General features: G+C 31.7%; 2 protein-coding genes across 2 annotated transcripts; both read left to right on the top strand.

Moving 5' to 3' along the window:
• Positions 1-3495: 3495 nt before the first annotated feature.
• Positions 3496-4164, top strand: LOC133291049 (RING-H2 finger protein ATL78-like). Its single transcript, XM_061489232.1, has one exon. The coding sequence runs from the start codon at positions 3496-3498 to the stop codon at positions 4162-4164; it is 669 nt and encodes a 222-aa protein (XP_061345216.1).
• Positions 4165-10675: 6511 nt separating this feature from the next.
• On the top strand, positions 10676-11703 carry LOC133290527 (photosystem I reaction center subunit N, chloroplastic-like). Its single transcript, XM_061488621.1, has 3 exons — positions 10676-11093; positions 11192-11317; positions 11413-11703. Exons 1-3 carry the CDS (start codon positions 10779-10781, stop codon positions 11500-11502), a joined length of 531 nt encoding a protein of 176 aa, XP_061344605.1. The 5' UTR covers positions 10676-10778; the 3' UTR covers positions 11503-11703.
• The last annotated feature ends 1937 nt before the right edge of the window (positions 11704-13640 follow it).

Genomic DNA, 13640 nt, shown 5'->3' on the forward strand with positions numbered 1-13640 from the left:
TCCAACCCATCAAGATACGGATCGAAGTAGTGGTACTTGTAGTACTGCCAGAGCGAAAAGCAAAAGCTTGCTTGCTTATATCTCCTTGTCTTCCTTGGTTACTAATCACTATGTGCAACTACAATATGTTAATCAAAGCAACGCTGAACAAATAAAAAAGGGAAAAAAAGTCCTCTCCACTTGTCTCCTCAAACCTTTCTTCATAAAATATATGATGGACACAATCGCTTTTCGCGTAAAAGTACAGCTGGAAACAATTATATTGGGATTGCATATCAAATTTGGCTTAAACATTTTGCCAATTTGCTCAATTGTTATCTTTTACAACGCTGCTTTAGCCACAACTCATTAAATAAAAGAGATTGTGATCTAACTACTTGCTTGGTGTGAATATTGTAAAACTATTTCATATGGCGGAAAGGATTTGGAACCTTTTTTTATCCAAACATATTATGATGTGATAGGCGATTAACTCATTACAAACATAGTATTACCCAAAAAAAAGAATGAAGGTCTATTGATTATCCTTAACTCAAGGAAGGTAATATAAGCTTCTTGTTTTTGGCAATGTTTTAAAACCTCGTCCCATCTTGGGATCGATCCCTTTGGGTCATTGACCCCCTCTTTAAGGGTTTGAGTTAATAGTTACATCTTACTTGCACGTTGACTTTTCTAACTTCTGAAACCCCTCGGTTGAATCCGTCACTCTCGAGTCAGAGGTCAAAGGGGTCATTGCATTTAAAAAAAAAAAATTATACATGAAATGACATCGTTTGATGTGTAAAAAAAATAAAATAAAAATCGTTGCTGCCTAGATTTAGAACTAGCTCTGAAATCTGAATCGTTTTTCTTCTTTTCTTCTGATCTTCTCTCCCAGACCCAAACCCAGTCTCCTTGTTCCGATGATCTCTTCCACCGTGCTGGTTCTTCTCTCCCCGCCGTTAATTTGTCGTGTCGCCACCTCTCCTCTGCTATTCTCTATTGGGTAAGGGATCTCTTTTCACATATTGTTGTAGGTGCATGAGAATGACAAGAAGGGCCCGACTTTGATGATATAACTTTTAATTAACTCCATTGGAATATGTGTTTTATGCTTTGATAGTTTGATACTTTTATTAGCTTGTGAATATTGACTTGTGGATGTAATTGGTTGAATTATGTTAAGTATATTTTGAATCTTTAATGAATGGTGGTTTGATTTTTTTTTTTTGAATTTTTAAATAGAATATATATTTATATTTTTTTAATGTATAAAATCGGGTCAGCGAAGTAACTTCATAATCCTCCGATTGAATCCGTGACCCCATAACCCCTTTCCACCGACAGAAACACTTAGAGGAGCTCCCTCGTCAATCACTTCCATTCCTCTCATTAGACCATCTGTAGCACTCATAGTTACAGCTCTCACTCGATTATTTCCTAATAGTTGCTGTACTTCACAAATCACGTTAATTTGTTGACCAACAGTATCTTGACCCTTACCTTGGTTGAGTCGATGGCCGGGTCAAATTTTTAAACACTGATTTTTTGCATTCCGAAATCTAGCATTTGTTAGTTAGTGTGACTATAGTATCCGACTTTTTGTATCTTCGATAAAAAGGCAGTTACCACTTCTGCTATTGCTTAAGTGACTTTTACTTGACTCTTCAAATATATGCGTTTGTTATTTACCTTTCCCCAAAACCAAAAATAGTATACCATAAATCTATAATTAAAATTAAATGTAACAATTTAAATCACATAGAAAAAGTAATTAATGGCTAAACACTAGATATTATATAAGAAACCAATCATATTTAAATTCGTACTTAAGCAACTAATTAAGCAACTGTCATTGTGATTCAAAATGTTGGGCTATTTAAGTATAATACATTAATTCATAATGGACGAAGTAAAGCGTATATAAGTAAATGGACTTATGAATTTAATGTCTTAAAATTTTCAGTTATAAACTTAATCTGTCTTATACAGGGGTGTGAAAGAACAATATATTATTAACTTTTGTAACTCGTTTGAATTCTGTACTAAATAGAATTCCTTTTAAAGGGAAAAAGGTCATTTAAGATAATATAATTAAAATTTTAATTTATTTAGTTTAATTTTTTAGATACTCTACAACTAATTAGACATTTATTTTTGCAGTAGAACAAAATAATTTTCAGGTAATGCCATGTTATTTTATTTTTAAGAAAATCTTACAAACAATAATTCAAAATTAACTTTAACAAGTGAGATGGGATTCATAAAATTATAAAAACATATCTACACTTGTAATTCAAAAAGTGTTTCCTTATAATATTTAAATAATTCAAAATTTTAAAATATCTTTTTATCGCTAGTTCTTTTACAGTCATGTCATTAAGCGTCGGCTCACTTTTCGAATATGAAATTAATTCTCATTCAAAAGTAAGAATTCACCCTGGCCTAAAAGTGCTTTCCGTGTAAAAGAAAGAAATAAAACAATCAATCAAAATGATTTCCTCCATTAATTTTGATTGTAGTTGATAAGATCTTATCAAATAATAACATATATATCAAAATCGAAAGAAAAAGACATTGTCTTTTTCTATTATCTTTTTCTTTTGCCATTGTTACCTAGAAGCAGGTAATAATCCCATGGCCATCCAATGACTAGCTGGTGCTAAGTTTTGAACCTCAACTTGTCGCATTGTAAGAGTACCACATTTGTCATTTGCATTGAGGTTCACCAAAAGCGTTGTTGGTGGCAATGAAAACAAAGTCCTTTTCCTGAACTCTTTCCTGTGTGGTCCAATAAGGACGAGGCCACTTGGGTCAACTTTTTTCATTGGGACCCAAAAGATGGGTCATTGAATCAAACCTTGAAAGTTGAAACAATATAAGGAACCTTCACAATATCTTAGTGGGTTTGCGGGGTCCTTGTTAAGGGGGAGCTAGCAACAATCTATTATTTACATATATATGCTTTTATATAAAAAGAATATTGTTTCTCATGTTATATGAGATAAATTATCTCAGTTAACATATAAAAAGATAAATTTTTTTATTTATTTATTTTTCTTCTTTTAATGAGTTTCATCTAATTTTTTATGTGTTGCATGAAATAATTTAAGTTATATAACACGGGAAGAAATATCTCTTTTTATAAAACGCATGCAGCTGCCAACAGGCACTTTGTGCTTCGTTTAAAGTCCAATTGAAAAGGACCAATCTTGATATACCAAAAGGCTCCGGCAGTGGAGGATCCATATATATGCTTCTAAATCTATATCTAACAAGAGGATAAAAAGTTAAAAGCCAAATCCGGGATAAATTAAACACCCTTAGGAATATTCAATCTAGTAACCAATCACCAAATAATAATAATAATATATAATAGTTTCATAATCCAATCAAAGCCTGATACCATATCCTATATCACATAAACTTCCCTATATATATATAATCCCCTAGCTAGGAGGATAACCACCCTCAAGCTCCAACTAACTCATCAAGATCCCCAAGAAACAAACAAACATGTATGCTTCTACTTCCTTTACTTCACAGATCGTCCATGACCTTCTTGTGGACTCACACTCAAGAAGGTTACTACTTCCAAACTCACTTCACCAATCAGCCAACGCCCCAGCAGCTTCCACAAACAGCCACAATTCAACGAGTTTTTACCTCGGAGATCGTGAATTCGATGCAAACGTTGTCATGATACTCTCAGTCCTATTATGTGCTGTTATTTGCTCACTTGGGTTGAACTCGATCATAAGGTGTGCCTTAAGGTGTTCAAATATAGTCATCAATGACGACTCTTCAAGTGCTAGCAATAATAACCCTTCACCAAGATTGGCCAACACAGGAATCAAGAAGAAAGCTCTCAAGTCTTTCCCTACCGTAAGTTACTCATCGGAGTTAAAGCTTCCAGGTTTGGACACAGAGTGTGTGATATGCCTCTCAGAGTTCACCAGTGGTGAACGTGTTCGCATATTGCCAAAGTGCAACCATGGTTTCCACGTCCGTTGCATTGACAAATGGCTAAGTTCACACTCATCTTGCCCTAAGTGTAGACAGTGTCTCATTGAGACTCGAAAGATTGTTGGATCTAAACCACGTGTGTTGCCAGTGCAAGAAACCATTATAAGGATCGAACCACTAGAACCAGAAGGTTTGGAGCGTAACTATAGGGAAGTATAAATTAACTTACTACTCTCTTTGTCAATGGCATAATGGTCCTATATATGCTTCGAGTTAGCACTAGAATACCTTCAGTTTTGGTTCAGCCTGAAATTGCTAGCTAGCCAATCCAATCAACCATAATCAATTCAGTGGTTATTGGTGAGTCGAGTGTTAATTTGTTGCAGCTGAAACTTTCAATTGCTTTAATTGTAAAGTAAACTAGTTAAATATGTAACTGTATTCTTTTCAATAATATTCTGAAGTAATTACTTGAACCCAGGAATCTATATATCGTGTATTCAATAAATTTAATTTTAATAGGTCTCCAAATTAAATGAGATTTACAAAAAAAAAAAAAAAAAAAAAAAAAAAATAATGCAAGTGAATTTCTCACACATCAAGAAAAAGTTCTTTGTTCAATGGAACACCTATTAAATGTCTCTACCACTTCAATTATATGACCTTTATCACCATTTCAATTTTATGCGTAAATATAATTTGTGTGAGTATTATGTACTCCGACTCTTTAATGGGAGCAAACCAAGTCAATTAGGGAAATGATAATGTTCTCAAATATGTTAGTTTTTAAGTCTAAGAAACATGGTTAGAAATAGTATTTGATAAAATCATTTTATTTTTCTTTCTAGAAAATAAACCGGTAGATCATGAACACAAATTAACATGAATAAAAAATATTTTTTTCTTTATTCCCTGACAAAATATTTATTAAATACATATGTCGTATAATATATTATCATGATTCAATACATACTAATTATTAAATACATTGTTTATTAAAAGTATATATATTCTCTTTAAATTATGATATCAAACACATTTTTTTGTCAAACTAAGCACAAAAAATAAAAATATTTCTTTATTTCCAAAATTAAGGTCAGAGAATAACATTGTTGTCGTGCAAACCCGTAGTGTTTTATGTATGCTTGCGAGACATAAAGTACACATTTTTTATTAAGGCTTTGTTTAGGAGTTTGGAGGGGAGGGGAGGGGAAGGAAGGAAAGAAAATTAAAAGGTATTCCCTTCCCTTGTTTGGGAGTTAAAAAATAATAAATGAGAAAAATTGAGGGTTAATGAGATATTTTTACCATTTTACCCTTATTTTAAAATTAATATAATTATTATATTTTACGAATTAAATTAAATTTAAAATTTCTAACAAAATTATTTATGTACTTTTCACAACACAAAAAAAAAATCTTATTTTCGATGAAATTTTTACGTTGCAAACGATGAAATTTTTATCACAAAATTATTTTTTTCGTCGGAATACTTTTCGTCGAAAAGAGACAAAAATTTTCAACCGATGAAAATTTGTACAAAAAAAAATTTTCTATCAAAAGTTTTGACGAAATTTAGTTTCCATCAAAAGTTTTTACGAAAATGATTTCCTCAATTAAATGTTTTAAACGAAAAAAGAATTTAGTCAAAAACTTTGACGGAAAGTTTTTCGTTCAAAATTTCGATAGAAAGAAAATTTCGACAGAAATTGTTCTGTTAGAGATTTTAAGGGAAATGTTTCATTCGAAACTTTCGACGAAATTTCAATTCTGTAAAGAGTTTTGACAGAATATTTTTTCCGTCAAAAATTTTTACGGAAATATTTTCTGTCGAATTTTTTTGAATGAAATGCGTTCCGTTGAAAATTTTGATGGAAATATTTTTTATCAAAAAATTTGACGGAAATATTTTTCGTCGAAAATTTTTGATTGAAATGTGTTTCGTTAAAAATTTTGACAGAAATTTTTTTTGCCAAAAAGTTTAACGAAAATGTTTCCGTCGAAAACTTTCGGCAGAATTTAAATTCTGTTAACAATTTTGATGAAATTTTTTTTCGTCAACAATTTTCGATAGAAATGTGTTTCGTTGAAAATTTTGATGGAAATATTTTTTGACAAAAATTTCGATGAATATATTTTTTTATGAAATATTTTGCAAAATTTAGATTTAGTAAAGAATTTTGACAAAAAAAAATTTCCGTCAAAATTTTTTACAAAAATATTTTTAGTCTCAAATTTTGATGAAAATATTTTTTGTAAAAAATTTTGACGTAATTGTTTTACGTCAAAACTTTTTGATGAAAATGTGTTTCGTCAAAATTTTGGACAGAAATATTTTCGTTAAAAGTTTCGACAGAATTTAAATTCTATCAATAATTTTGACTGAATTTTTTTTTTCGTACAGAACTTGTGTTAGTGATTATAGCAAAATATGGTTCCGTTTCTAATTTATTCTTTAGTTTTGACGGAAATTTTTTGACGTATATGATTTTCATCAAAAATTTCATCACTATTTTTGACGAAATTTTTTTTGCCAATAAATTCTGTCGGTATTTGAGACTTTTCTAATAATATCGCATTTCAAAATGAGTCACAATTATGTAGTTTTAATATTTTAATGCTAAGTAATTTTTAATATTTCCCCTCTCAAACCTTCCAAATTGGGGGAACTTTAATTTTAAGAAGAAGGAGAATTTTGAAAAATTTAGTAAAAATCCCCAAATTTTTCCCTTCCTTTTTTTTTAACTCACAAACAGAGAAGGGCTTACTAAAATCCTCCCATTCCTTTCCTTTCCTTTCCCTCCTACAACCAACTCCCAAACAAAGCCTAAAACTTTTGAGAAATTAGGGGAGACCCTGGTCCCTGGCCTGTAATTTAACTACTTCCGGACATAATTAATTTCTCGAAATAAAAGATCATGCATGACCACAAAAGTTGTAGGACAAAGAATTCAAAGATTTAAACAAACTGCAGTTGATCATCCCCTCTGCTCGTTGATCAACAGAATCCATGAAATGGTTGCTAAACCATGGAGGGTCTTGTTCTCTCATATAAACAGGGAAGGAAATGAAGTTGCTAATTGGATGGCTACTAAGGTGGACCAAAGATCTTGGGATGTTGTTATTGTTTCCAATGTTCCCTTGGATTGTAGGCTGCTTGTTGAGAAGGATCTGTTGGGGGTTAGAGCCTTCAACAGTCCTTAGTTTGTTTCTGTTTGTTTTGTTTTGATTTCCCTAATATCCAAAAAAAAAAAAAAAAAAGATTTAAACAAACTCAATGAAGCATCACAAGAAAAATATGGCTGGCACTATTGCTGCTTACATCAATGTTAGGAGTAATCGAATAAAATACACAACCAGTTACCAGGGTCTTAAAAACATTTGCTTACAGTAAGTGTCATGTGAATAACATTCTTGATGAACCCCTGAATTGCTACCACTAGACTCCATCGAAAAAGAAAAAAGAAAACAAAAATACAAAGTAGAGTACTTTATCCAGTCACGGGAGCATATAAAGAATGGAAAGCTGACGCAGAAAACCACAAACCAAATTTCCAATCAAATAAGTCTACAAAGCGGAAAGCGTTGTAATATAGTACTCACACTCACACAAACTATCTCACTGCCAACACTATCCCGGGCAGCTGAACTTTGATTTGCTAAAGCTCAACGCATTATATATGCTGTCTTTGGTTGCAGCATAATATGGTAAATGTGATAGGTGAAAGCAGGCCATTAGCGTTGAAGCAAATTATGAGGTTGTTATGATTGGAAGTTGGGAACTGCAAGAGCAAATCAAAAGTAAAGAAAATAAAATAATACCCGGTATAAATACATGCATGATAGATAGAAGAGAAAGTTGGGGATAAGCAAGCCAGATTAAATGCGCTTATTCACACATTAAATGATTTTTTCGCCCCTTTTACTAGATCTTCCCTAGATTTCTGCAATTGAGTGGTGGCTTAAAGGTATCTTTACATTATTTTTATACCATGCTTTTTTTGGGCAAAGAAAGATATTGAAAACGTGTATTAGACATGATAATGGGTATTAGAAATTTAGAATAACTGTTTTTCTTATTTTATTATTTTAAAAATAAATAAGTCATACTTACAATTTTTTTACTTATAATTACTTTGTTATCATTAGACTAAAATCAAATTAATAGCAAAAAGAATTTATAACTATAATATTTCCAAAAAATATTACGACTTACCAGTTACCACTACTAAAAAATGCCCTTTTTTGGACGGAAAAATTCTGTAAAAAATAATAAAAATTCTGATGAAAATAAAATTTTCGATGAAATTCAAGCAGTCGAATTTCTCTTTGTTAAAAACAATATTTTCGACAGGATTATATATTTTGTCAAAAAATTTCAACGGAATTAATTTCGGCCGTAAATTTGCGACGAAAAATGAATGAAACTCCGTTGTAAACTCTCAGTGCGTGGCTTCACTTTTCGGGTTGCAATATAATGAAATAAGCACTTTATTCAATGAGTTAGGGTAAACCTGCTTGAATTTAATCTGGCTTTGGGCAAGGTGAAGTTTATCACTTTATCCGATGAGTTAGGGTAAACTATGTTGTAAACTCCCGTTGAGCTTGTTTGGATGGACTTTTCTCTCTCCAAAATCTGCTCTCTTTTTCTCTCACTATGAGTTCGTTTGGACGTCTACTTTAAAAAAAAAACAAAGTCAGACAAAAAAAGCTAAAAGCCTGCTTTTTTTTGGAAGTTAAAAAATTTATTTTCTAAAAAAAACAAAAGTCAAAAACCAAATATTTTTTTCAAAAATTAAATATATTTTTTTAAATTCTAATTAGCTTTAAAGCACTTCTAAAATAATTAAAGCATAAAAGCTGCTTTTTTTTAAAGGCCAAATAAACGGGCTCTAATAGCAATTAGAACGAATTTATAGTTGAACACTTTATAAGAATTTGTTATCCTTTGTTATTTCGAATAAAATAGCATATGATATTATTAAAGAGAAAAGGACGTAAATAATTTTTTAATATTACTAATTAATAAAAAAAATTCTCATTAAATCCCGACTAACTAGAGTGAGGTGAAAACAATCTTTGTATGTAGGTTTATCTTTGCATAATTGTGAAGGGACAATTATTATTCATAATATGTATCAAATAAAAAATTATTTTTCATAATAGGTTAGTGCAAAAAAAGAAATTTATCTTTTAATCCAAAATTATTCTTTACATGTTTTAGCTTTTAAGATTTGTTTAATATAGGCTGTAATTAATTTATCATAATACGAAAGTTCTAATTAGTCATATTTTTTTTATTATATCGACTCTAATTATTTTTTTGAGGTGAGTCAGTCTTTTGAATATTCCTACAAACTTGCTTTGAACCGATTATGAGATTAATCTTAAGTCGGGACTTAGTTACACTCACAATTAAAGCTCGTCGCCTTCCCCAAAATATATTTGGTGAGAATTAGATCCAAATCTTCTTCCTAACTACTCAACCTGTGTTGACCCATTGGATAATTAGTCCTAAATTTAATTCAAAGAGGAAACTATTTTACTCGAACCAAATTGGCCCATTTTTCAGCACTAGTTCGGTCATTCCAACTAATATACTTACAGGCTAGGCTAAGCTAGGCTTTGACTTAAGTAAACCAAGCATGTGCAATCAATATTGGGTCTGGCCTGGCCTATTAGCCTGTGTAGGCCCCGAATTATAAGTCTGGTCTGACTTATATTTAAAAACTAAAAGCCTTGACCTTGGCCTGTTAGCCTGTTTAAGCATATTAAACATTCAACAATTAAAAAAGTAACTAAAATAATATTACTTTATTATTCAAATTTATTAAAATAATAACTTTAATTATTTTATTTAAAATAAATAATATGATATATGATATAGGTCGGCTTGTAGACTTATAGGCTCAAGATGTACAAAAAAAGCCTATGGCCTATTTTCTAAATAGGTTTTTTTAAAAGTCTAGACCTATTCTATTTTACTATTTGTAACAGGCTAAGTTTAGCCTAATATAAGCTAGGCTGTGCACCCCTAAAAACCGGCTTAGCCCATTTACACTCCTATTTACACCGGCCTTTATAGATTTGGTCATTACAATTTACAAGCACAAATAAAAAAGAGTAGAATGGGCCTACTAAAGAAAGAAAAAGAGTAGAATGGAATGGGCCGATGGACTGGCCCAGCCAACTAATAACTCGCATTGATATGACTGGACTCATAAAACAGTAGGATAAAACCTATTAAGCCCGATTTAGTAAAGACCAAACCCTAAAGCTATACGACTGAATTAGCTTTGGGCTCACCCTGGCCCGATTTTAAACACACAACTTTATATAGCTACAACTGCAAGAAATATGAAGCTCAAATCAAATGATAATAGCAGTAGATATGAGTATGATAACATGTGTTCGATTTTTTTCAATTTTATCTTTGAAAAAAAGTTTAAAGCTTTAATTCTGTAACAGCATTGTCCCCAATAAAAAATACATATGTTTTATTAAAAAAAAAAAAAAAAAACACGAAGAGCTAACTCTTGTTTTTGAAGTGGGACCTAGAGTATGATACACCATATAAACTGCTGAAGTGTTCTACAAATGACATAGATGACAACGTTTGCCAATTGGGAGCGAGGCAATCTCACCTTATCCACACTCCAACCACAATCTTTAATTACGCTCTTCATCACATCACTCCTTATCACATAGCAAAAAGAAAAAGAAAAAAAGAAAACAAATAAAATAGAGCCACAAAGACAAAGCACACCATCCTAGCCAGTTAAATCAAGTTGATTTTCTTTTCAACTCTGATCAAAATCATAAAACTTGCATCCATGGCTGCCATGAACTCCACTGTCTTGGCTTGTAGCTATGCTAGATCTGTTGAAGGATGTTACGACCTCAATGCAAAGCTCACTTCCATGGCTTCAGTTGCATCACCACCACCTGTCTCTGGTCACAAGTTGCATATGATAAAAGCCCAGCAAGCCAGAGTTCCCCAATACAAAGAATCAAAAGCAAACGAAGGAAGGAGAAATGCCCTTGTTTACTTGGCAGGTACCCTTTTCACCGCTGCAGCTGCTGCTTCAAATTCTAATGCCAATGCTGGGGTCATTGAAGAATACCTTGAAAAAAGCAAGGCCAACAAGGTCTATTCAATCTCTCACACAGTCACGGTTACCCTTTTTTCTTTTGGTATTTTTGACATAATAATTTAACTAGTTTAATGTGATCTTCGTTGCTATAGGAACTGAATGACAAGAAGAGGTTAGCTACAAGTGGGGCAAATTTCGCGAGAGCATACACTGTGCAATTTGGCACTTGCAAGTTCCCTGAGAACTTCACTGGTTGTCAAGATTTAGCCAAGCAAAAGGTATAGCCTACGTTATTTGCTTTCCCAAGGTTTCACTCTCTCTCTAATTCTCTCTTCTTCTTCTTCTTTTCTCCTTTTGTTTTTTATTTCTGCAGAAAGTGCCATTTATTTCTGATGATTTGGAGCTTGAATGCGAAGGAAAGGACAAATACAAGTGTGGTTCTAATGTTTTCTGGAAATGGTGAAAGGGGCAACATTTCCCGGCCAAAAATTATTTTCCTGTACTAAACTAAACTTCTCCTTGATAATACGCCATTTTTATTTTTATTTTTGCTGTACTTTTATTATTATTGCTGTTAATGATCTTCTGAATCCTATAAAACGAAAATGAAATAAAATAAAAATAAACCAGACTCCTTTCCTTTAGTTTGGTTGAATTGCATCAAGCCTATCTAAATGCAATGCGTTTTTTATTTTTCATTTTTAGAAATAAAATGCAAATTTTTTACTATTAATCATTTTTCTAAGGTTTTTGTATGTAAGATTAGGGGTGTTCGTGGTCTACATTGGATCGGTTTTGAAAGCAAAAAATCATCTGATCAATTCCTTTGGTTTGATCATGTAATCATTCGTTCGGTTTGAAATTTTTTTTTTAATTCGATCCAATTCAATCCAATTTTATTCGATTTGGATTTGATCGATTTTTGATTTTTTGAAAAACCTAAAATTTGTATGATGATTATTGTGCAAGTAATATATCTTTTGTATGTATTGGCTTTGTAAAATTTGTATAATAATTACTATGCAATATAGAAGTATCATTAAACAATAATCTAATTTTCAATATAATACAACCTGTTGGATAAGAATGAAAATTAGATAATAACAAAGTAAGAAAAATTAATATCAATTACTAATACAGAGATCTTAAAACAATTTTTTATTTCAAATTTTGGCACATAAATTTTATAATAGTATCACATTCACGTGAAAATTATGAAACTAAATAAAAACAAATTCTTAACTCAATTCAAATGCTATACTTATGTAGCAAAAAATTCATACTTTTGTAGTATCCTATTCAAAGGCTAAATCATAATAATGGTAGTAACGGAAACTTGCTAAAATGTAGTAATAAATTTTCTTAGGTTTAGTTGATGTGTTAATGGATCTTGGGTTTAGAATTTTTTGGATTATGATTGAGGAATAGGCCCAAGTAGGTAGAAGAGATTAATATATTGGATCGGTTTTTATCAACCAAATCGAAAATCTATTCAATACAATTAAAATTTACAAAAAAAAATTATTTTCAGCTTTTTAATTTTTGGTTAGTTCTGTTATCAAAGGTTTGAATCAGTTTGGATTGAACACTCCTACAAGATAGATCTCACATTTCGAATTGAGCATGCAAAGTCAAAGAAAAAGGATGTGGATAATGTAAAAAAAAAGTTAACAAATTTACATTACATAAGTTTTAATGTGAATTTTGTAGCTTTTTTTTATTAAAGTTTTATAACTTTTTTCTTCTCTTTCTGTGTCACATTTTCCCATCTGTACATTTTTTTTTTCTCTCTCTTTTTGTTACATCTTATCTCTCTTTTTCGCACGTAAAGCCTGCGTTGAAGTTGGAGTCGTGGTTTTATTATTGTTGTTATTATCATAGTATGATTTTTTTTTTGAAAGAAAGGGCTTAACAACCCATAAACAAATTAAACAAAATGAACATTTTTAATGTTAGTGACAACACAAACATCAGCAAAAAATAAATAGTTAAGTCCAGGAGGAACATGACTAAACTCTTTATAGACAGAGGTCTGAGTAAGACATATCAAATTGTTGGCTAACCAATCAGCACACTGATTTCCTTCATGGTGAATGTGTTGAGCCTTGAGTTCCCAATCTTTGTTCATCCAAGTCCGAATACGAGTAACGATATGCGACTCTCGGACAACATTATCTTTGTTGGTAAGAACGTGATCACCGAAGTGGAGTCACTTTCAATTATAAGTTTTCTAAATCCTTTGTTTCAAGCAAATTCCAATCATTTCAGAATATCCCATAATTCCGCCATAAAAGTTGATGCAATGTCCACATGATAAGCAAAACCCCCCAGCCATTGACCATCTCAACCTCTACATAATCCCCCACAAGCTGTTACTCCTAGAGACCCTTTGGATGCACCATTTGTATTTAGTTTAATCCAGCCTTGATCAGGTGGCTGCCATGCTATTTGAAACTGAACTAACATGCCAACCTTTTTTCTTTTGCCATTTGTAGGAACTATAGGGTTTATGCGGAAGCGGTTTAGGACCTAGTACATTGGTATGCTTACCGAATCATCCTCGTTTCACAATCACCTCTTGATGCGCAGATTTCATGTAGA

The sequence above is a fragment of the Gastrolobium bilobum genome, unplaced genomic scaffold (genome assembly GCF_033153095.1).
Source record: "Gastrolobium bilobum isolate Gb01-03AN ecotype WA unplaced genomic scaffold, APGP_CSIRO_Gbil_v1 utg4377, whole genome shotgun sequence".
In the NCBI taxonomy this organism is placed as follows: domain Eukaryota; kingdom Viridiplantae; phylum Streptophyta; class Magnoliopsida; order Fabales; family Fabaceae; genus Gastrolobium; species Gastrolobium bilobum.

What these genes read in the sequence shown, in the direction of transcription:
- LOC133291049 (XM_061489232.1), top strand. Translation starts at nt 3,496, where the DNA reads ATGTATGCTTCTACTTCCTTTACTTCACAGATCGTCCATGACCTTCTT.
- LOC133290527 (XM_061488621.1), top strand. Translation starts at nt 10,779, where the DNA reads ATGGCTGCCATGAACTCCACTGTCTTGGCTTGTAGCTATGCTAGATCT. An exon ending in AAAAAAGCAAGGCCAACAAG is followed by an intron (nt 11,094 to 11,191) that starts GTCTATTCAATC and finishes TCGTTGCTATAG; the next exon opens with GAACTGAATGACAAGAAGAG. An exon ending in AAGATTTAGCCAAGCAAAAG is followed by an intron (nt 11,318 to 11,412) that starts GTATAGCCTACG and finishes TTATTTCTGCAG; the next exon opens with AAAGTGCCATTTATTTCTGA.